This window comes from Lagenorhynchus albirostris, chromosome 5 (assembly GCF_949774975.1).
Source record: "Lagenorhynchus albirostris chromosome 5, mLagAlb1.1, whole genome shotgun sequence".
Classification (NCBI taxonomy): domain Eukaryota; kingdom Metazoa; phylum Chordata; class Mammalia; order Artiodactyla; family Delphinidae; genus Lagenorhynchus; species Lagenorhynchus albirostris.
Genome location: NC_083099.1, coordinates 100,092,370 through 100,114,909, shown reverse-complemented (window position 1 = coordinate 100,114,909; position 22,540 = coordinate 100,092,370). Strand labels below are relative to the sequence as shown.

General features: G+C 37.7%; 1 protein-coding gene across 2 annotated transcripts in view; it reads left to right on the top strand.

Annotated features, from left to right (window-relative positions):
* EPHA6 (EPH receptor A6) overlaps positions 1-22,255 on the top strand; it is an 874,905-nt gene extending 852,650 nt beyond the window's left edge. The window contains exons 17-20 of one of the 2 annotated variants that reach the window (XM_060149380.1): positions 8,386-8,579; positions 10,795-10,866; positions 20,651-20,800; positions 21,800-22,255. In XM_060149380.1, coding sequence (XP_060005363.1) covers positions 8,386-8,579; positions 10,795-10,866; positions 20,651-20,800; positions 21,800-21,914 — 531 coding nt within the window. In that variant the 3' untranslated portion in view covers positions 21,915-22,255. The remainder of the gene's footprint in view (positions 1-8,385; positions 8,580-10,794; positions 10,867-20,650; positions 20,801-21,799) is intronic. The other variant, XM_060149381.1, reaches the window with a different exon arrangement.
* The last annotated feature ends 285 nt before the right edge of the window (positions 22,256-22,540 follow it).

Genomic DNA, 22,540 nt, shown 5'->3' with positions numbered 1-22,540 from the left:
TCCTAAGAGCAGAGCTTGTTTAGGACAGCGATGCAGTTCAGGTGACTCCTTCACTAATGCTCTTTCCACTACTTAAAAACTGAAGCATAGTTGCTTAGAAGGTGTTAATTATCTCAGTCTCAAGAAGTGTGACTTTTGGGAATTCCTTGGCGGTCCAGTGTTTAGGACTCAGCACTTTCACTGCTGAGGGCCCGGGTTCAATCCCTGGCTGGGAAACTAAGATCCCACAAGCCATGTGATGTGGCCAAAAAAAAAAAAAAAGGTGTGACTTTCAACTGTTAGGGCTAAAGATTTTCCAAACCATAAATCATATCATCAGCAATCTTTTAACCTATGAATCCTACACTTCATATTTTCCCCCATTTTGTCCACTCATTCAACAATCTGAAAGGTGGTAACCTACTAAGGGCAAGCACTCTCCATTTTTATAGATCCTTGACATTCTATATCAACTTCCAAAAAATGAGGTTAGAGAACTGTCTTAAGTGTAAGGTTTAAGAAATTCTTCATCTTAAAGTTTGAAAGGAAACGTAGGTTTCCATGCCCTTATGATTTAAATTATAAATTAGCTTCGGAAAAATTGTTTTCTCTCTGTATCTTATTCTTTCATCACTCTGTCCCCCTCTTTTTCTAATGTACACTGCATTTCATTTGGATTTTGATTGTTTTTCACTGAATTATAAATTCTGTATGTTGAAAAATATTGACTAAGAAAATAGGTATAATATTATAAATGTTATTGACTTATACCTACTTCTTTCCTTTCTTTTTTTCTTTTGCCTATGCAGACACAATCATTATATTGCATATCAGGAAAATACATTACCAGTGTTTTCAGTATTACTGTTTTATAAACCTAAACGTCCTAATATCTATAAGTAATCATTATCACAAAAAGTAAGGATATACTGGAACTCTTTGCTTCACCATCCCCCTTCAACCTGAAATTAAGGTCGATGAATTGAATTTATCAACAAAGCCATCATGAATATTTAGAGGGAAGATAGAAGTAAAACCATTTCACAGTCCATTTACTAGTGTACATTTCAACCCTTGCTAAAATTTTGAGACAGTTTCTTTTAAAATAACTTTTTAAATAAGTAAATTCAATGTGCTTCTCTTTAGGAGTTGTTTAGCAGTGTTATAATAATGTGATTCCCTGCACAGCCCAAGCAGTCTTTGTTCAATAGTATTGTTCAGGGATATCTCAGTGTCTTCATATTGACTGTCTACTCCTTGTTTGCCTAGTTTAATAAAAGGTGCACATTGCCTGCTTTGATTCAGAAACTGTCAACACAATTGGAAAACTCATCAGATTCAGCAAGAGCAGAACAGTCTGCTACATGTCCCAACTGAGCCTTGTGTAGATTCTAGGCTGCTAAAAATTGCAGTGTCATTGACAAGGAACCAGTATGATCTATTTAGAATAACCAGCCAGGTTTTAGATGGTAATTTCTGACAGAATCTAATTTCTTCTACCTCTGCATAGAAGTTATCACTGCAGTCATTTTCATATTTTTTCACTTTGTTTTAATTTTCTTCTTACATTTTAAAAGAAAGGTATAACCTTGTATAACTCTTCTCCAAAGGATGACAGCCTACAGCTATCATAAAACCATACTGCTAACAAAATTCTCTCTAGTTAATTATCACCCCTTCATATCCTAAAACAATAAACCTCATTTAGTCTTTTAGACAAAACACCCCATATGCTCCTGGCTCCCTGTCAGTCCTTGACTAGGGAATCAGAAATACCTATAAAACAAAACTTCCCACAAAAGACATGTTAATGAAGATAAAGGTTAATATAAAGCTTTCATAGGTCACATATATGACAATTGGAGCTCACTCTTTGACTTGACAAGGCATTGTTTTAGATGCTGGGAACATATGGAAAAAAGAAACAGTTCCTGCTCTTGAACTCGGCTTGCCCAGCTGAGAGTCTGCAAGTGTTTTGTAGTGGCCAAAGCAAAGGGGAAACAGGATGCAGCCAGAGGTGAGGACTGAGAGCCAGGGTCATGGTGAGCCATTGCAGAATTTCAGGAACGTGATCACAGTTTCACATCAGCAGGATTGCTTTGGGTGCACTACGGGAGATGATTGAGGGAGGAAAAGGAGAAACAAAAAGACTAGTTAGGTGGTTGTTGCAGTGATCAAAATGAAAAATAAATCATTTGAAGAGAGGATTAAAACTGGAGCAGATTTAAAATATATGAAGGTGGTGGAATCAACGTGTCTTAAGTTAATTTTGAGCACCCGGAAAGGCAAAGGCCCAGATGACTCCCTGATCTCTGACGTAAATCACTGGAAGAAGAATGGTACCCTTTTCAGAGGACAGAAATGCCAAAGCAGGGGCTTTCCTGGTGGCACAGTGGTTAAGAATCCACCTGCCAATGCAGGGGACACGGGTTTGAGCCCTGGTCCGGGAAGATCCCACATGCTGCGGAGCAACTAAGCCCGTGCACCACAACTACTGAGCCTGTGCTCTAGAGCCCAAGAGCCACAACTGCTGAGCCCACGTGCCACAACTACTGAAGCTCTCACACCGCAACTACTGAAGCCAGCATGCATACAGCCCGTGCTCCGCAACAAGAGAAGCCACTGCAATGAGAAGCCCGCGTACCACAACGAAGAGTAGGCCCTGCTTGCCGCAGCTAGAGAAAGCCCGCACGCAGCAACGAAGACCCAACACAGCCAAAAATAAAGTTAATTGATTAATTAATTAATTTAATTAATGCCAAAGCAGGAACAGGGTTAGTTTTGAACAAAAACAATCATGGCACCTATATGACAACTTTATGAAGTGTTATGTCCCATAGACAATAGATGGAGAAATCTGGAGAGAAAGCTGAGCTGGAGCTTCAAGCATAAAAGTCATGAGCAAGTAGGTGAGAGGGAAAGCATGGAGTGTGTAAATGTGTAAGAGAGGCTCAAGAGCTAATTCTGGGAGAATGAGTCAGGTATGTGGCTCAAGACTCAGGACAGATTTTTCTCTACCACTATCATGATTCAGAGGCTACCACGGTGATAATTAGTCCATTCTGCAGGGCATTATTAGCTATGTGATATTGACCCAATCTGTTCATTAGTTTGAGCTTCAGTTTTCTTACCTACAAAATATGTAGAACCACACTCACATAGGTGTCTTGAGATCTAAATAAGGTACGCTGTGTTAAAATACCTAGCCCAGAAATTGACATATAATAAGCTCTCAAAGTTTTATATGTTACTTGAATCCGAAGCCAGAAAGATCACAGAAAATTTAACTCATGGTCACTCCAGCCCCAAAATTGCTTCTCCTCCTTTGTCTTCTATCTTTACTAGTTGACCAAGCCAAAAACCTAGAAGTCATTCTTCTCTTCTCCCTCTACTTCCATACCCAATTTCACCCTAATCCCGCATTCCTGTCAGATCAGTCTATTTCTTGTACCCCACGTCCACTGCTTTCACTAAGACCATCTGACCTCTCTCCTGGATCACTGCAAGCCTCCCTCAGGCTTCCCATGCCCTCCGATGCACTCTTCACATTGCAGCCAGAGTGAACTTCCAAAAGATAAATCTAATGTCATTTACTTGCTAAAACCCTTTGCATAAAGTCTGTATTTATAGCATGTAAAATCATTCATGATCTCAAGAAATATAGTTTTTACTTAACCTTTGAGCCTCAAATCTCACCATTCCTCTCTTTGAAGACTCTATTCTAGCTGCAGAAATCTACTTTCATTCCCTGATCAGGTCACGTCTCCTCTCTTGGACCCATCTAGTCTAGTCGACCCTGCTACCCTCTACATTCAGTTCACCTCCTCTGAGAGGCCTCCCCAAGGCTGGGTTAGGTACTCCTCTGAAAAGCTTCCATAACTCCCTGTTCTACGTGGCACTTACCATATTCAGACTCCTTCGTCACCTTCGCTAGATTATACATTTCCTAAAGACAGAAATATTTCTTACTCATTATGTTATCCCTTATACACGGTATGCTCAATAGTATATTTTAAGTGATTAATATAGATCTGTTTGGATAAATAAATTAAAAATCCATTAGAAAGATGCTGTATCTTTTAACCATCTTCGTGAATCATATTGCTTAAATCTCTTCTCTAGCTACCTTCAAAACCAGAATTTTTACATGTGTGATCTTCAACAAATTAAACCTCTCTGTGTTTAAATTCCTTGTCTGTAAAATGAGGATAACAATAATACCTACCTCATAGTATTACTGTAAGGATTAAAAGAGTTGATGCATGTAAATCATTTAGAAATGGCACCTGGAAGTTTCCAAGAGCTTTCAGTAATTGTTAGCTGTTATTATTATTGTCACTGTTGTTACTGTTGTTATTAATATTTTCCTATAAGGTGGGAACTTCAGGTTTGACATCTGTCATGAACCAGGGCTCAGGACATATTTCACAAAGTCACAAGTTAAAGAACAGAGGAAGCTTTAAAGCCAGAGGTCAGCAAGAAGTAATGTCATGAGTCCCTGAACCTCCCACTCTCCCCACAGAAAGGCATTCTGGGACCAGACACGTTGCTGAACACATTATGGATAAAGGTTCCAGGTGAAGGACCACACTTTCTTGTCATTCTGTCTCCTTACAGGCCAATCATGAGAGTAACTTTGTCAAAAGAGAGTAAACAGCCTGCTTGACACCAAGCAGGCTGGATGTGAGTGTCAGCTGTTTACAGGAGTTGTCTGGAAAAGTCAGCTCCCCAGCAGCTAAGGACGTTTGGGTCAATGGGAAATAGTAAACCTTCTGGACAGGAGTAAGAAACCACCAGTCTTTACAGGAAGCTGACGTTGGGTCCAGTGCCCTCTGTCTTAGACAAGAGCAAGACCCAATCTCACCTGGCTGTTGTCTAGCCAAACCAGGGAGAAATTATATCATTTTGAACAATACTACTTGATACCCCAGTTTTTTATTAATATTTCCTTCTGAGGTACTTCAAATGCTGTCATGCTTCTGCTTTGAATCCATCTTGGGTAGCTTGAGACTCCAGGTTTTCTAAGAGTCTACTCTCTATCAAGACAAATCCCAAAATTTCTTCTAATAGCTTTTGTTTTTGTCAATAACATTTATTAATGTATCAGGCACCATACTAAGGGATGAGAATACAAAATATAGGGACATAATTCCTTCTTTTATGTATGTTTAGCCTGAGAGGAAGCAGATCAAATATTATAATACAATGTAACAGATGCAATAATAGAAATGTGTGCAGGACTCAGATGCACACAGAAATTACTCTGTTCAGCCAGAGATTACATTTTGCAAACTAAGAAGTAAATTTTTTTTTTTTTTTTTTTTTTTTTTTTTTTTTTTTTACGGTGTACGGGCCTCCCACTGTTGTGGCCTCTCCCGTTGCGGAGCACAGGCTCCAGATGAGCAGGCTCAGCGTCCATGGCACATGGGCCAAGCCGCTCCGCGGCATGTGGGACCTTCCCGGACCGGGGCACGAACCCGTGTCCCTTGCATCGGCAGGCGGACTCTCAACCACTGCGCCACCAGGGAAGCCCGTAAATATGTTTTTGATTTACCCAGAATATAAAGCTTAGGATCCAAGTAAAAACATTGAAGCCCAATTAGCAGATGTATAACAATAGATAAAATGGTAATCATCACTCCTAAAATTACATCAGTTGATATAAAATTGGAGAGGAAGATGTTATCATGAGAACTGAAAAGCATTCCTGGGGAATGGCCAGAGGAAAAGTTTGGAAGCTAAAAGAAACAAATTTCAGCTCTGCCACCTATGCTGTGTGAATTTAGGCAAGTTTCCTAACATCTCTGAGTCTAAATTTTCTCATTTAAAAATAGGTATAATAATAACTACCATACTGAGTTATTTTAAGCAGTAAATGAAGAAAACTATGCAAAGCATCTAGCACATGATGCTCAATAAAGGCAGCTAATTCTTTTCTCAGACTATAACTTCACTTGTCATCCATTTTATTCTATGCACTTACAATTAGGTAACTGTGAAATCGACTAGAGAGCTCTCCTGGGGTGGGATTTTAAAGTCTTTCTATAATGGAGTTCTATCCTATTTTTCTTAGTTACTTTTCAAAACTATCCACAGTAGTTTTGATGCATTATAAGCATTTTTATACACATCCTGTTTTACTAAAATGTGTTGCAAAATGTCTTAAAATTCAAGCAAAAGTAGTCAGAAAACAGATAAGAAAAAATCCTATTCAATAACGGAATATAAAATGAACAGAAAAAAGCTAGTATCCTGACAGGTTAAAGTGTTTTGGTCACAAAGACACAGATGGGATTATGAGACATTCCCTATTACGAAAAAAGCTAAAGCTTAGCAGTTAAGAGGTTCCTGAAGGCATATTTTTGCTTCTTTTTACAGACTGCCTCTAGCATAAATTATAGATATTTTAGAGTCATGTCAAATAGTGTCAATTAAAAAAGAAATTAAAAGGAGATGTGGTTTTTTTATTATTATAGAAAATGAAATTGTGTAGATGGTGGTACAATAAAGAGAGCACTGATAACAATATTTACACTTACATTTTTGTATTTCTGTTGTTGGCACAGGGAAGAGGTAAGCTTGAATTGTGCCTGTCTTTAAATATTCGTCTGTCCCTCAATTTTCCCACATCAAAAATGGGGGAAATATCAACGGAAAAGCTTGGGTCCTAGCCTACCAGACACCTCCATTTTGAGGGGCAGGGGGAAGATGCCTACACAGGACCATAAGATGCACCTTTTAAAAGACTTTCATTTTTCCTCACAATAGTGGCATTTTAGAGAGGGGGGGCTGTGGATTTCAGAGAGCCTGCCCTGCTTTAGGCAAATCCTGAGCAACAATCCTTTAAAAACCCTCCCAGAGAACCACCTAGTCTATAAAAATGTGGTTCCAGTTCAGTGCCTTCTCTATGCAAAGTTTTTCTTTTTAACTGTTTTGTTAAATTTTAACAATTGGAGAATTTTGAAAACTTCTTTACACACTTCCTTGCCTTCTTAAAATAAAAGCAGACAAATGTTAAAAAAAAAAAAAAGAAGGGGTAAATAAACCCTTTCCTTTGTCTTTCTCCCAGAGACAATGTAAGAATAGTCACATGAATACCTTTGAACACTTTATTAAAAAATAAGCTACATAAGTTCCAGGTCAACTTTATTGCATTGTTAAGAAATTCCCAGTGGGTAGTATATTAAACAGAGAAATAGATAAATATCTTACCTTATCTTATATGTGATTTCCTAAGTACAATAAAAATAATAATAATACAGTTATGGCTTATCTTATACAGCCAAAGTTAACTTTGGCTTCTTATCCTGTCCCTAAAGCTACACTGTCCTATAGAGTAGCCACTTGCCACATGTGGCTATTTAAAATTTAATGTCAATTAATTAAACTAAAACTAAAAATTCAGTTCCTCAGTCTTACTAGCCACATTTCAAATGCTCAATAACCACATGTGACTACTTGCCACCATGTTGGACAGAGAGAACATTTCCGTCATCATGGAAAGTTCTATTGGAGAGTACTGGCCCAGAAGATACTCAGGCTGAATGTCCTGTTGCTCTGTGGCCTTAAGCTGGGCACTGATAGCATTTCAAAGATTAAATGACCTTAGAAGTTCTGAAAGGACTTCATAATCACATCAGTGTCAGACTAAGGGAAAGACAGAAGTAAGTGAAGAAAAGTTAAAGAGGCAGGGACTTCCCTGGTGGCACAGTGGTTAAGACTCTGTACTCCCAATGCAGGGGACCCGGGTTCGATCCCTGGTCAGGGAACTAGATCCCACATGCATGTCACAACTAAGAGTTCACATACCACAACTAAGGAGCCCACGTGCCACAACTAAGGAGCCCGCCTGCTGCAACTAAGACCCGGTGCAACCAAATAAATAAAATAAAGAATTAACTAGACGGTAAAGAAGAAAGAAGGAAGGATGGCTACAAAAAGAATACTCACTGACATTATTATAAAGGGATAAAAAATGAATCAGGAATTCAGTGCTTCTGCAGAAGTACAGTTTTACTTAAAACATTTGGCACATGTGGTTTGTATTAAATGCATCAATCTTAGACTAAATTTCTGATGTCCTAATTGGGTTTTGAGGCATTCCAGCTAAATCACACAAAAACTATTTCTGGACATTGGGATGAAATTTAACCTCCCATATGTATACCACAAATTTTAAAAACATATTTTTCCTCTCAAGGGGTGTCAGCAGATGCTACGAAGATACTTGCAATTCTTGTTCACAACTTTCGTATTTATCCTCGTCTGGACCACATGTACTCACAAGTAGTTTTCATGCTTACCAATGTTTTGGCTTCCACTTCCTCTATAAAAGGAATTATAACTTAGCATATGTATTACTTGTACCCAAAAGTAAGAGAATAACCTCTGTATGTTTGCATTTAGGTCATTCTGTCCATTGAAGAAGGCTACAGACTTCCGGCTCCCATGGGCTGTCCAGCATCTCTACACCAGCTGATGCTCCATTGCTGGCAGAAGGAGAGAAATCACAGACCAAAATTTACTGACATTGTCAGCTTCCTTGACAAGCTGATCCGCAATCCCAGTGCCCTTCACACCCTGGTAGAGGACATCCTTGTGTAAGATGCATAATATTGATTTTTCCCCTTGACAATCATAATTTCTTTCAGGCTGTAGACAAGACTAACAGGTAAAGAGGAGAAAGTTTGCCTTGATAACTGTCTAGTTGTCTACCTTTTAGAATATTCTGTATAAACCATATTTTATTTATCAGCTGAAAAAGCAATTTATTAACATTTAAAAAAATGATTTTTTTCCACAAGAAAACAAGTTCCCCTTTCCTTTTGTCCATATCTAATCTTTCTGAATCACTTTTTAAATATTTTTTCCTGTGTGGGTCTATGGTATTTCTAATTCCTTTCTTGACTTACTGATTTTCTTCTTACCTTTATAAGAAGAAAATCTTATGTGTGTGCGTGCGTGTGTGTGTGTGCAGCCCCTTTAATTTTCTTGTCCATTCTATATTCTATTCCTCTCTTTGAAATGGCAAGCAAGACAGGGGCAATTTGTGAATCAGCCAGGAGCAAGGATGTCTCCTGCTGATATGATCACACCCAGCTGTTGTTACCTTCCATTGCTAAAACCAGAGAAAGACGGATGACAAGACAAGAAAATGAAAGCACTCATCCACCATTTTATAAAAGTCAGTAGCGTTGAGAGATCAACTCACTTCTCTCTGAAAAGCAATTATAAGAGGGAGAGTAGAAGAAAAAAAAAAAAAACACTGCCACCTATGTCTGAACATATAACATTTAAAATATTGTTAAGTTGAAAATAGATTTCTTTAGGCCAAATTGGACTTACAAATAACCAAAGCGTTTTCAAAGCTTACTTTCCTGACTCAGGGGATGGCCAATAGGATATACAAATGTTCAACTTTAGGTCACAAGTTCAAGTAAGTGCAGGTTTTAGTGACAATAAAGCCAAAGGCTCTTCAAGAACTACTTGAAACAGACCTCAGTTCATAGCAGAGCATAGAAGAGTTCACCTCTAAATCACTAATTGGCAGCCTCAGTAAAGTGAAGCCAAGCATGAAATAGCTGAGATTAAACTATTATTCTAGCCCGTCTTCCCTAAAGCAGTCCAGCACAGGAGGCTGTAATGGTGAGAGTGGGCGTGGGGGCCATTTTGAATTTTATCGTAAAAGCAATGGGCAGCCATTGAAGGATTTTAAGCAAGAGAAGGGCATGATCACATTTGCATTTCTGAAAGATCACTCTAGGGCTGATTTAAACTAAAAGTGTAAAGCAAGGAGCAAGATGGGAAACAGAGAGAGTTATATGTTTTCAGCAATCCAAGCTAGGAAATGTCAGGGCCTGACTTATGAAATGAGAATAAGTTTGGAGTCAGGAGATAAGAAAATGGATTTATTACTAGATAATGAAAACCAATGTGTCTTGGTCATTGAGTGAACAAGGAAGGAGGAGAAAAGAATCAAGATATCTGTCAGGTTTCTTTCTTAGACAAGTTGGTTGATGGTATTACCACTGAGAGAGAGGGGGAAGGACAAGTTTTTGGAATAGAAATGAGACCATTTCATGCATATTGAGTGGAAGATTCCTGTGGGACATCTAAGTGAAGATATCCAGTAGACACTTATATTTATATAGGTTGAACTCAGTTAAAAATATCTGGGCTAAAGATGTAGATTTGGAGATCATCAGCATATTGATTGTACCTGAAGCTTTAAGCATAGTTAAGATAACCCATGGAGAATATAAAGAATAAAAAGAAATAGGAAAAGAATGCAAACCTTTGGAACACCAAGATTTAAGAAATGAATTGAAGAAGTGTACCCAAAGGAGACTGAGAAAGGAGAGCCAGACAGATAATCAGGAAAACAGGGAAAGCACAGTATCCTAGAAGCCAAAAAAAGGAGACAGTTCCTGGGAGTTTAATGTCCAAGGCTTTATGAAGCTCCCTTAAGATAAAAATGAAGTGTGTCCATTGGATTTAGCAACTATGTGTTTAGGTTTCATGGGCGGCCTTTGCAAGAGCATTTTCACTAGCATCATGTAAGACAAACCCAGTGCGGGAGGAGTGAATGTGAGGTCAGAGAGAGGCGCTATACAAAGTACCAAGTCCAGTACTGTTTTCTCAAAAAATCTGTATCTGAAAAGAAAGAGAAGTGGTTAGAGAAAATGTTTCTTGTGTTTTGTTTTTATATGTTTTATTGAAGAGATGAGCATGCTTTAATAATGAAGAGAAAGAACTACTAGAAAGGGATCATGGAGTGAGTCTGAAATCATTTAATCTGGGCCTCTTGTGGTTTAGGGTCAACGGACTCCACAGCCAGTGCCCGTCAACAGAGCTCTCTGACTGTTCTATGGCTGTAGACGCAGGCAGGTAAGAGCCTTCTTTTTGAAGAAAAGCAGATAAAACAATTTCTTCCCTGCTTTTTCAAGATAATGAATCTTTCTCGTATTTGGAAAATAATGATAAAGAATTTAAGATGAGAAAATATCAAAAAGTCCAAATGAACCAGAGGTAAAGTCAGTATGAGGGCTGGTGACTGAGAGCCAGAAGTTATGCTTTAACTGGGTGGGCAATAATCCAGTGGGCAGGCCAGAGAAAGGCAGGCTCCGTGATGGTAATTCCACACGTGGGCCAGGAGTTGGGCTTTATATAAAGTTGGCAGTTTGATTCAATTCTAAAGTCTGATCTCTGGGACTTCCCTGGCGGTCCAGTGGTTAAAGACTTCGCCTTCCAATGCAGGGGGTGTGGGTTTTATCCCTGGTTGGGGAGCTGAGATCCCACATGCCTCGTGGCCAAAAAACCAAAACATAAAACAGAAGCAATATTGTAACGAATTCAGTAAAGACCTTAAAAATGGTCCACATTAAAAAAAAAATCTTAAAAAAAAAAAAGTCTAATCTCTGGGGGACCAAATGGAAGTTTTTGTGACTGATTTGCTATCCTTGTTTCTGACAAAGATATATGTGCTACCCTTAATATACTTTTGTTTGGGAAACAAAAAGAACCAGAGTTCTAAGGGTATCGTGCCTGAACCTTTATCAGTATTCTTGTTTTCAAAGCAGCCTGAGTGGGTTTCCCTTGTCCACCCCCTCACCCCCAATGCCACCCACCTACCCTGATCCCAGAGCACTGAGACCGTTTAGGGAGAAGAGATGTGGTAGATTGAAGGATGGCAATGTTAGCTACAGAATGCCTGGTTTGTTTTATGCTTACAAAAGTGTGACATTGCCACTCCAGCCCCCAAATTCCAAAGCCCAGTCACTTGTCCCAGAGTGATGTTGGACTAAGGAAACATGATGGGGTATAGAGTTGCAGTCTTTCCTCCCATGTATCTCTCAAGCAGGTAAAGGAGTCTAAGAGTATAATTCACAGCAGCTCTTATTAAACTCTCCTGTACGCTCCTTTTCTCTAATATCCCCAAACTCCCAAAGTTCTCTCACACTCCTGTACTGACATAACTCTCTCACCCACTAGGTCCCCATGGTTTTTATTCCACTCTAATTGCTTTTTTTCTGAAGAATTCACCTGAGAAGGTTTTATCCATTCTCTTGACAGAGTAGTAAGAGGGGAAGAAATTAAGGTGACAAAGAGGGGAGAGGAAAGCTGAGAAACCCACAGCTTCATCATTTTATACCAGCATATTGGAAATTTCATAGACCTTATATCTGTAATTTTTCTTTCAAAGGACAGAATACCCAGTAGAAAAAAAAATTGTTGGTCAGAGAAGGCTTTTATTATTTAGAACAACCACTCCAAATAATGCTGACATTCTTGTGCCTGACACACTCCCATGGGAGTATTCAGAGCTCTGTGAAGTCCCCAACCTTCTTGCTTTCTCTGTTACTCAAGAAAGCATATGGATATATAAGTGAATGTAAGGATATAAGTACAACCTTAAATCCAATTGATTGTAAAAAAAAATAATTTGAGAAAGTACCTTAGTAATATAGGCAGTCATCCTTTCATGCATGAATTTCAAACTACCTTCATTTTCATTTACAGTACAATGATGCCTTATAACCCCCTTTCAAAGAAATATCTGTAGCTGTCACAGCCCCTGGAAAAAGGGCCCAGCTTGAGACCAAGGCTACATGGAGAACGACATCAGGAGCGTTGCCTGGCCACACCCTTTGAAACACCTCTTCTCCCTTTCCCTGACCCTCAGGATCAACCCAGAGGCAAGCATATTGCCATGGAATCCAGAGTCACATCTGGGGCCCGGTAGTTTAATAGCACGAAGTAGATTGATGACTATATGGCTGTCCCTTCACCCAGCCCTACCTTCTCCACCCTACCTACATCGTCCTATACACTCACCCTCCAACCTCTTAACCCCCACCCCTGTTTCTTCCATACACCGTAGCCTACTGAGTGCACTAGGCTGAAATCAGCTGGACAGTGCCTTTTGGACAGCGCTGCAGTGTAATAGGAGAATAATTCTTTCTCCCAATCCTGCTCCAGATGCCCAGCATGTCACTGATAAGAATTTTATAGATTATGGGCTCCTCGACAACATCAGCTAAAAGGTAGCATTCAGAAACAGGTAACAATTGACCAGATGGACCAGTCCATGACAGAAATCATATTCCACCCAGGCCAAGGCACATAGGAATATTCTCACTACCTGCTAGGCCATAATTAAGGATCTTATAATATTTTAGCTCTTAGGAACTGGAACCACCACTCTCCTTAGTACATATAAATCAACTGTTGAACTTTTCAAGTACTTGGCTTCTGGTAATATGTGAATCATGAAGGTAAGGAAAAGCTCAAACCAGTATCATCTGCTTTGGAGAACTGCAAGTAAACATTATAAGACTAAATGGTACTACTTCCCTCCATCCAATTAATAAAGCACCTGCAATGCTGTCTCCTGAGGGCAATAACTTTCAACAGTTTGTTAGAAATGTTTCTATTCATTTTGAAAACATGTTGCTAAGTGCTGCCTAGGCTGTCCGTAATCATCACTTACTAAATAGGTTATCTCTATAAACGAAGTCATGGACAACTTGTTCTGTTTAATTTTTGTAACTAACAGTTTTAATGGTTTTTTTCCTGACAGAGAAATAACTGGCTGGCCAAAACTAGTGTTGTAATCGAGTGATAAGCAAAGCTTTGCGGAAGGAAGACAGAATATTAAGTATTAATCAGGAAGTGTGAAACTTCTACCCATTAGAAAATCTAAATTCTATTCACATGAACTGTTGCCACAATATACTACCACTAATGTTAATACCAGTCCTAATATTGATACAAGTTCTATTAATCATTATCAACAATAACTATTACTGCTATTTGTTGAGAGCCTACTATGTGCCAGTTATTGTACTAGGCACTTTTATCTGTCATGTCATGTAATCCTCACTGTTATTATCTCCATCCCTCATGTAAGGAAACAGAGACTCAAAGAGGCTAAATTTCCCAGGGGTACACAGCAAGTAATTACTAGATCAGGAATTTGAATGAGGTCCACCAACTGCAAAGTCCTTGTTCTTTCCACTACACAGTATACAACCACCGCACTGTTTATGATTATAGGAAAAGAGGATAACGTTTTTACATCTCCAGATAGATTTTCTCTGGACTTATCAGACTTCATCAATGGAGTATATTAAAATTCCAAAAAGAATTTGTAGCAGAGCACAGCCTGTTATTTTATGTTCTGCTAAGCAAATACAAGGATGTAGAAAATGACTATGCCCTCATTCATGGGAATAAGCAAACACATAATCTGTATATTCCCCCAACTTTCTCCTACAATGCTCGGCCACTTGAAGAACATTACTTGAAAAAAGAAAGTAGTAACTACAACAAAATAAAGAAATGAGGAAACTATGGCAGCAACATAGTTTCACATTTACGTCCTCAAGCATTTTTGTAGTTTGAATTTTTCCAGTGTTGGCAAATGTATGCTTTGCTTCTTTTCCTTGTTATGGCCGACATTACTAACCATCACAGCACTCCTTCTCACTGAGCCCACATGCTGCCTCTGTATCTTTTTAAGACCACATTTTGATAACTACTGGCAATGAATTGTAGTTGGCGTGTGATATGAAATCTATTTCTGTCCCTGTATTATTTACCCACATAAAATAGGCTTTCCTGAGGTTCAGTGATCTGTTACTCTGACTATAGTGACCATGTGCTAAGAACTCTACTCAGAATGTAGGAAATACTTAAACAGTATTATTCCTACCCTGTATCTATCCTTCCTAATGTTTAAACACATCTATAATTTTTAAATTTGCTTTGAATATCACTCCTTCATACTTTTTACCAATTATCAGGCTTATTATGAGAATTAAATAATGTCAATAAAAAACCTGAAGACTTACTGAAAATAAGAGGCTGACAAAAAATAACTCACGCTCCCAATTTAGCACTGAGGAGCGTCAGATTGTTTGGAACAAAGAGATATTGCCGGGCTCCCCTGGTGGCGCAGTGGTTGAGAGTCCGCCTGATGATGCAGGGGACACGGGTTCGTGCCCCGGTCCGGGAAGATCCCACATGCGCGGCTCGGCCCATGAGCCATGGCCGCTGAGCCTGCGCGTCCGGAGCCTGTGTTCCTCAATGGGAGAGGCCACAACAGTGAGAGGCCCGCGTACGGGAAAAAAAAAAAAAAAAAAAAAAAAGAGAGATATTGCCCACAAGCATGAAATAGTCACAAGATTTATGGCATGGTTCTATGCCCTTAGAATTTTAGAACATCTTGTGCAAAATTTCACTTTAAAATTTTAAAGGAATATCAAAATTGTTTCATTAACTTGTGTTCAATTTGACGATTAGGCCTAATTATAGGGAGGGCAATGTTTTATTTTTTAATCTGATTAGATAAATTCTTCCTTCAAAGGTTAGGTAGGTAGTTTGTGTAGTAAATAGTGTGAAGTATAGTCCCTTAGTCATGAGATGAGAAACTCATGTAAAAACAGTGATATTGAATAAGATAAATGTTGCTGTTGTGGTTCTAGGTCCCTTAACCCTGTGCTGCCTCACTCACCTGTAACTGCCTCTTCCTCCACTCTGAAACCTATCAAGATAGATAAGCAAACATTTTTGCAATGTGAGGAATAAACTAAATCAACAGCATATTCATTAATAGGCTGACCGTTACAGCAATAAGCTCTTATTCTTCCATTTAATGAGTTAAATGAAAGTAGATTATTCATCATGAATCAACCATTATGTCATGGACCAAACTTTTCTGTAGAGAATATTCAAATCTAAATTATCACTTATTTAATGAATTCCTTTAATACTTTCAGCATTGTGGTAAGGCCTACAGAAAACAGAAAGATATATGAGATATGATTCCTGCCATCAGGGAGTTTTAACTTACTCTTTAAAAACAAAATTCTTCTGTCTTATGGATTTTTCCCAAGGAAGTAATTCAACTGAAGCATAAAGATACATGTTCTATGATTATATAATCATCTGTAATAAATTTAATAAGGTTGCTAGCAATTTAAGAGTCTGACTCAGGGAATTAACAAATTATTAAGCATCAACCTACAGAATACTATACACTCACTTGAATATTAGTTATGAAGACCACTGACATATAGAAAATATTCCTCAGTATGTGAAATAAAGGCAATACAGAATAGAATGGACCCTATCTGTACAGTTCTGCTAACCATATATAAATGTAAGAGCTAGGAAAAAGTTATGTTAGAGTGGTAAGGGGAGAAAAGCCTTTAAGCGTGTGATAGTTTCATATTAAAACAAGATCCATATGGTAATTCTATTTTTAGTTTTTTAAGGAACCTCCATACTGTTCTCCATAGTGGCTGTATCAATTTACATTCCCACCAACAGTACAAGAGTGTTCCCTTTTCTCCACACCCTCTCCAGCATTTATTGTTTCTAGATTTTTTGATGATGGCCATTCTGACCAGTGTGAGATGGTATCTCATTGTAGTTTTGATTTGCATTTCTCTAATGATTAATGATGTTGAGCATCCTTTCATGTGTTTGTTGGCAATCTGTATATCTTCTTTGGAGAAATGTCTATCTAGGTCTTCTGCCCATTTTTGGATTGGGTTGTTTGTTTTTTTGTTATTCAGCTGCATGAGCTGCTTGTAAATTTTGGAGATTAATCCTTTGTCAGTTGCTTCATTTGCAAATATTTTCTCCCATTCTGAGGGTTGTCTTTTGGTCTTGTTTATGGTTTCCTTTGCTGTGCAAAAGCTTTGAAGTTTCATTAGGTCCCATTTGTTTGTTTTTGTTTTTATTTCCATTTCTCTAGGAGGTGGGTCAAAAAGGATCTTGCTGTGATTTATGTCATAGAGTGTTCTGCCTATGTTTTCCTCTAAGAGTTTGATAGTTTCTGGCCTTACATTTAGGTCTTTAATCCATTTTGAGTTTATTTTTGTTTATGGTGTTAGGGAGTGTTCTAATTTCATACTTTTACATGTACTTGTCCAGTTTTCCCAGCACCACTTATTGAAGAGGCTGTCTTTTCTCCACTGTATATTCTTGCCTCCTTTGAGAATGGACTTGAGGATATGGGGAGGGGGAAGGGTAAGCTGTGACAAAGTGAGAGAGTGGCATGGACATATATACACTACCAAACGTAAAATAGATAGCTAGTGGGAAGCAGCCGCATAGCACAGGGAGATCAGCTTGGTGCTTTGTGACCACCTAGAGGGGTGGGATAAGGAGGGTGGGAGGGAGGGAGATGCAAGAGGGAAGAGATATGGGAACATATGTATATGTATAACTGATTCACTTTGTTATAAAGCAGAAACTAACACACCACTGTAAAGCAATTATACTCCAATAAAGATGTTTAAAAAAAAGATCCAAAAATAAATAAATAAATAAATAAAAATTTAAAAAATAAAATAAAACAAGATCCTACCTTGGAATAGTGTTTCTCAAAGTATAACTTTTCTTGAATCATTTTTAATAGGTCTCTTACTTTTATATTTACATGATGATTATAAAATATGGAAAACTTTTGAGGATAAAAACCTTCCTGCTTTTTAATGGCAGTTTTAATACCTACTGGTAACCTAAGAACTTTCTAAATTAAAATACTAATACTATTATGAACTCAAAGGGCTCATCAGAATCAAGACTTCTTGGCTCTATCAGTGCTATTCATTTTCACATATTTAGATATATTGAGAGTATGTGTTTATTGCACCTTAAACTATACTATTACCTATTCTAGCTATACTGTAGCCCTTTTTCTAATCTTAATTGACCATAATTTATACCTGGAAGAATTTCCTAATTCTACCGCCTCCTCATTTTTCTGAGGAAGGCAGTAGACCTTTGACCTTCTGTTCTACAATTTGTACTTTTTTTCTGTGAGGTTTTGCTGTAAAGACATTTCTCAGGTGGGAAGCTCCCACTAGTCACCAAATAACAGAAATTTCTACATGCTCAGCAAATAGCAGACTGAATTTATCATTGCACATGGTTGATAAGAAAGGGCGCCTATTGTTTATTAGGTAATATTCCAGAGAATTCATGTGAGGGTGATGGCACCCAACCCTCAAAGCCAGAAAATAGCAGCATTTTTCAACTTCATTATAAGGTGAAAGAAAAGTTATTGCACAGTGGCTGTGAACAATGAGGGAACGCTGACCTTCCTAAATCAATCATCAGTGCAGTCGCATAAAGGCCAAAGTGTAACTAGGTTACTAAAGATGTATGGAGAGAAAGGGAATTATGGTATTGAAACATTCTAGGAGCAAATAGTGGATGCTTTTCAACAGAGAAATAGGCCATTTAAGTCATTTAGTATACAGAATGTCCTTCCATGACCTTTCTATACTAAGGACATAAAATTAGCAAATTACATTTTCACTCACCAATTATATGAATTGTGAAATCTCAAGAGTTATTCTAGCATTATCTCAGGAGAGAGAAGTGGAAGTCATTTGACTATGTCTGTGCATCAAGAATGGCATAGGAGTATGAAGGGAAAGTCACCTAAACACATCCTTTTAGTTTGGTTCAGTTTCAACAGATTTCTCAGACAAGTAATTAAAAGACATGAGAGCCACGGTGTTTTGAAATAGGACATTCAGCTTCCTAACGTATTGTTTTATTTATGTTAATAAGCAATAAGGATACCCTGGGCATTTTGATATTTAAACTTGGTCAGTGAACTTACTACAGCACTATTTCCTGAAGTATGTTCTGTAGGAAACTGGTCAGATAATGTAGGAAAATAGTGCAGAAGCTATTTTGAATCCTCTTATGTATTCACACGGCACATTAGGATAGTGAAGGCTCTAAAAAAACGCCACAATTAAAAACCCTGTTTAACTCTGTTTGCCATGGAGAACTTTATTGTTTTTATTGATATATGAACTTTTATTTATTTGATAATTCTTATTAATATAAACAACTCTAGGAAACTAAGAAATATAGCAACCGTTAAAGTGTTTATTTGTAGATGCCATGATAGCTTTTCCACCTTTAACATAACTAAACTTTGTTTAGGGTCAAATCATGAATCATTCTGATATTAATTAGAATGAAATAGCCCATAATCAAATAGCATTGCAGTTTTTAGTACAGGAAAATAAAATGTGGCTTTACAGCCTCCAAAACAGGAAATATGGTAACAGAATTGAGTAGTGGTAAAAAGAACACAAGTTACTGTGAAGAGTAACCAGACTCCATATGGACTACAGTATAATCACAAGATACATGCATTTAGTTTATGCAAATTTCAATTATATAGAAAGAGCAATAATCCCTGGATTTCCCTGTCATCCTTCTTCACCCCCCTGTCCACCTTCAACTAGAATTCAGTTTAGAAAAGTAGAAGTCAATGTAGAATCAAAGAAAAACCAAAGAAATGAATTTTAGGTCTTTAGTAGGGACTTTGTCCTAAATAATTCCAAGGGGCATCTTTCAGGGTCTTCAGGAGTCATACAGTGTACAACTTGTATCCCCATGTATTATGTACATCTCTGGCTTTTGTGCTCCTAAAGACCCGAGTCCTGGTGATATACCTATATGTATCTATATCTATGTATTCACACATTCACTAACATTTTCCAAATAATACCCTTATATTATTTTTATATTAAAACTACAAAAATATCTCTAACTGGAATGCCCTTGTGCATCAGATCTTAGGAACAGAAATACAAATTTCTGTATCACTTACTTTAAGATCCATCAATGACAGATTCCTTTTTCTTGTTAACCCAAGCTTGCATTGATTTTGCTTTAGTTTTGTGCTTTATTAATATCTGTGCTTTGGGCTGTATTACCCTATACTTGGATGTATGTAAATCTTATTCATGCAGTTGAGCTCTATGACAGCAGAAATTACTTTTTAATAAATAATAAATTCTTGTTGAATGTTTGAGGACAAATAGAGACTTGATCAATGAATTCACCACAAAAAAAAGAAGGGGTTATCATAGCAAATGTGAAAAAGGGGACTTCCCTGGTGGCACAGTGTTTAAGAATCTGCCTGCCAATGCAGGGGACATGGGTTCGATACCTGGTCCAGGAAGATCCCACATGCTGCAAAGCAACTAAGCCTGTGCGCCACGACTACTGAGCCTGCGCTCTAGAGCTCTCTTGCTGCAATTACTGAAGCCCACCCACCTAGAGCCTGTGCTTCTCAACAAGAGAAGCCACCACAATGAGAAGCCCATGCACTGCAACGAAGAGTAGCCCCCGCTCGCCACAACTAGAGAAAGCCTGCGTGCAGCAATGAAGACCCAACGGAGCCAAAAATAAATAGAATTTTTTTTTTAAAAATGTGAAAAAGGCCAAAGGGCATAGATTCAGTGGCAGGTCAGAAAGCATATGAGTGAATAGCCTGTGGCTAGTTACTTTCTTTGGGGGTATTCCTCATATTTGAAAACAGAATTTCATGCAAGAGAAAAAAGTAAACAGAAGTTAGCAAGATGTGGGTTTTCTCAAGATACATCAAGTATAAGGCCTAGTAGTGGCAAAAAGCAGGAAAAGACAAAAGAAACTGACAAGTGAAACTGACCAGGTATAAGTGGCTGATTTGAATATGATGGAAAAATTTTAAATCTCTAGTGTTCTATGGAGGATGAAAACATTTGATGTAAGAATACTGTAAAATGTAAAAATAAAGTTGGGTATTTTTTGCTTTATCCGGCTTTTAAATGGTCTCCATGCTTGTTTGTTTGTTTTTTCCTCATAGAATGCCAGACTCTCCTGGTGAAGTTCCTGAATATCCTTTGTTTGTGACAGTCGGTGACTGGCTAGATTCTATAAAGATGGGGCAATATAAGAATAACTTCATGGCAGCAGGGTTTACAACTTTTGACCTCATTTCAAGAATGAGCATTGAGTAAGTGGTGCTATGTTTATTACTATATTTAGATGCTCCACTCAGGAGATTATAAATTCAAATACTATATCAAGGACACCATGGTTAAACTACCTTCCCTAATACTAGGATGGTGTTTCCACATCTTTCCTCACCATTTCTGTCGATCATTCTAGTGAAAGTTGGACATTGCACTTTTAACTATTTTCCTTTGAAAGAATATATTTAATTCAAAAAACTATTTAAAATTTTAAATGCTTTCTAAAATGCATATTACTCTTGTTCACATCAAGACTTTACATCAACATAGTTTTACCTTTGCAAATTATTTTTGACTCATGTATACTAAATCAATTCCTATTACTTTCATCAAATGTAATAATTGTAATAATACAATATTATGTTATCTCAGAGCTTTTTCTCTATGTTATAATGGTCCAGCATTTTTCCACTTTCTCAAATGCTATCCTTTCATGGGTGCAGTGAAAATGCTCAACATGTGCTTAAAAGAAAGATACTGAAACTAGTAGGTGAAGCCATATTAAATTGCCATTGTTGTAAAATAGTAATGGTAATTTCATACTGTTCAACATAATATAATGGCATTTTTTCAGATTATTGAAAGACCATGACAATTAAAATGGAGTCCACATTATACTTTCTATCCTACATGCTATTTTGCTAATACTGTTGAAAATTTATATAATTACATAAAACCCTTGGGCTTATGAAATATCTGAACATTACATCGGTACCTGAATTCTTTGTACCCTTAAATCTGAGGTTGACCTGACACATTCTCTGGCACCAGCGTAAAGAAAAAGGTAACGAACTCCTGTTTTTCATTTATATCTCTGCTTAAACTCTCATTTTACCAGGTATACAATTTTTGGCAAATCTGACATGGGGCACATTTACCATATCTAAATGTTCATTTCCTCTCTGTCATACTTACCAGATCTAAATGTTCATATTCTCTCTCTCTCTCTCTCTCTCTCTCTCTCTCTCAATCTCTCACAGTGATATTAGAAGAATTGGAGTCATACTCATTGGACACCAGAGACGAATAGTCAGCAGTATACAGACTTTACGTTTACACATGATGCACATACAGGAGAAGGGATTTCATGTATGAAAGTACTACAAGCACCTGTGTTTTGTGCCTCAGCATTTCTAAAATGAAAGATATCCTCTCTACTACCCTCTCTTCTGATTCTCCAAACATCACTTCACAAACTGCAGTCTCCTGTCAGACTATGGGCACACACCCTTTGTTTATGCTTCCAACCTGGACTTAAAAATCACTCATCATAGCTCCTCTCTGAATAACCTGCAAATAAAACCCTGGCCCACTGCAGATTATCATTACACAATGGTAAATAACTCAGCATGGATGCGTAACTTTGTATAATTGTATTTCGGAAGTGTTCAAGGACTTAACCCAAAGGAATTTGGGGATAATGATGTATTTAGAGTTTGATGGTAGATTAAAAAGAAAGAGTTGACCTTGCTTTCATGTTTTGTGATCGAGTAGCTTCCAAACTGACATGAATATTTATTTTTTAGATAATTATATTCAACTCTGTGGGTCATATTGTTAACTCTATCCTACAATACTTTACCTGTCGAAGCCTGACGTTGTTAGAATTATTTGCAGAAAAGACCAATGATTTCATGTAGTGAATTCTTGTCAAGTGTGACTGGGGTGAGAAGGAAGTTATCAGGGAGGGTGAGGGAGAAACATACTGTGCTTTTAAAACT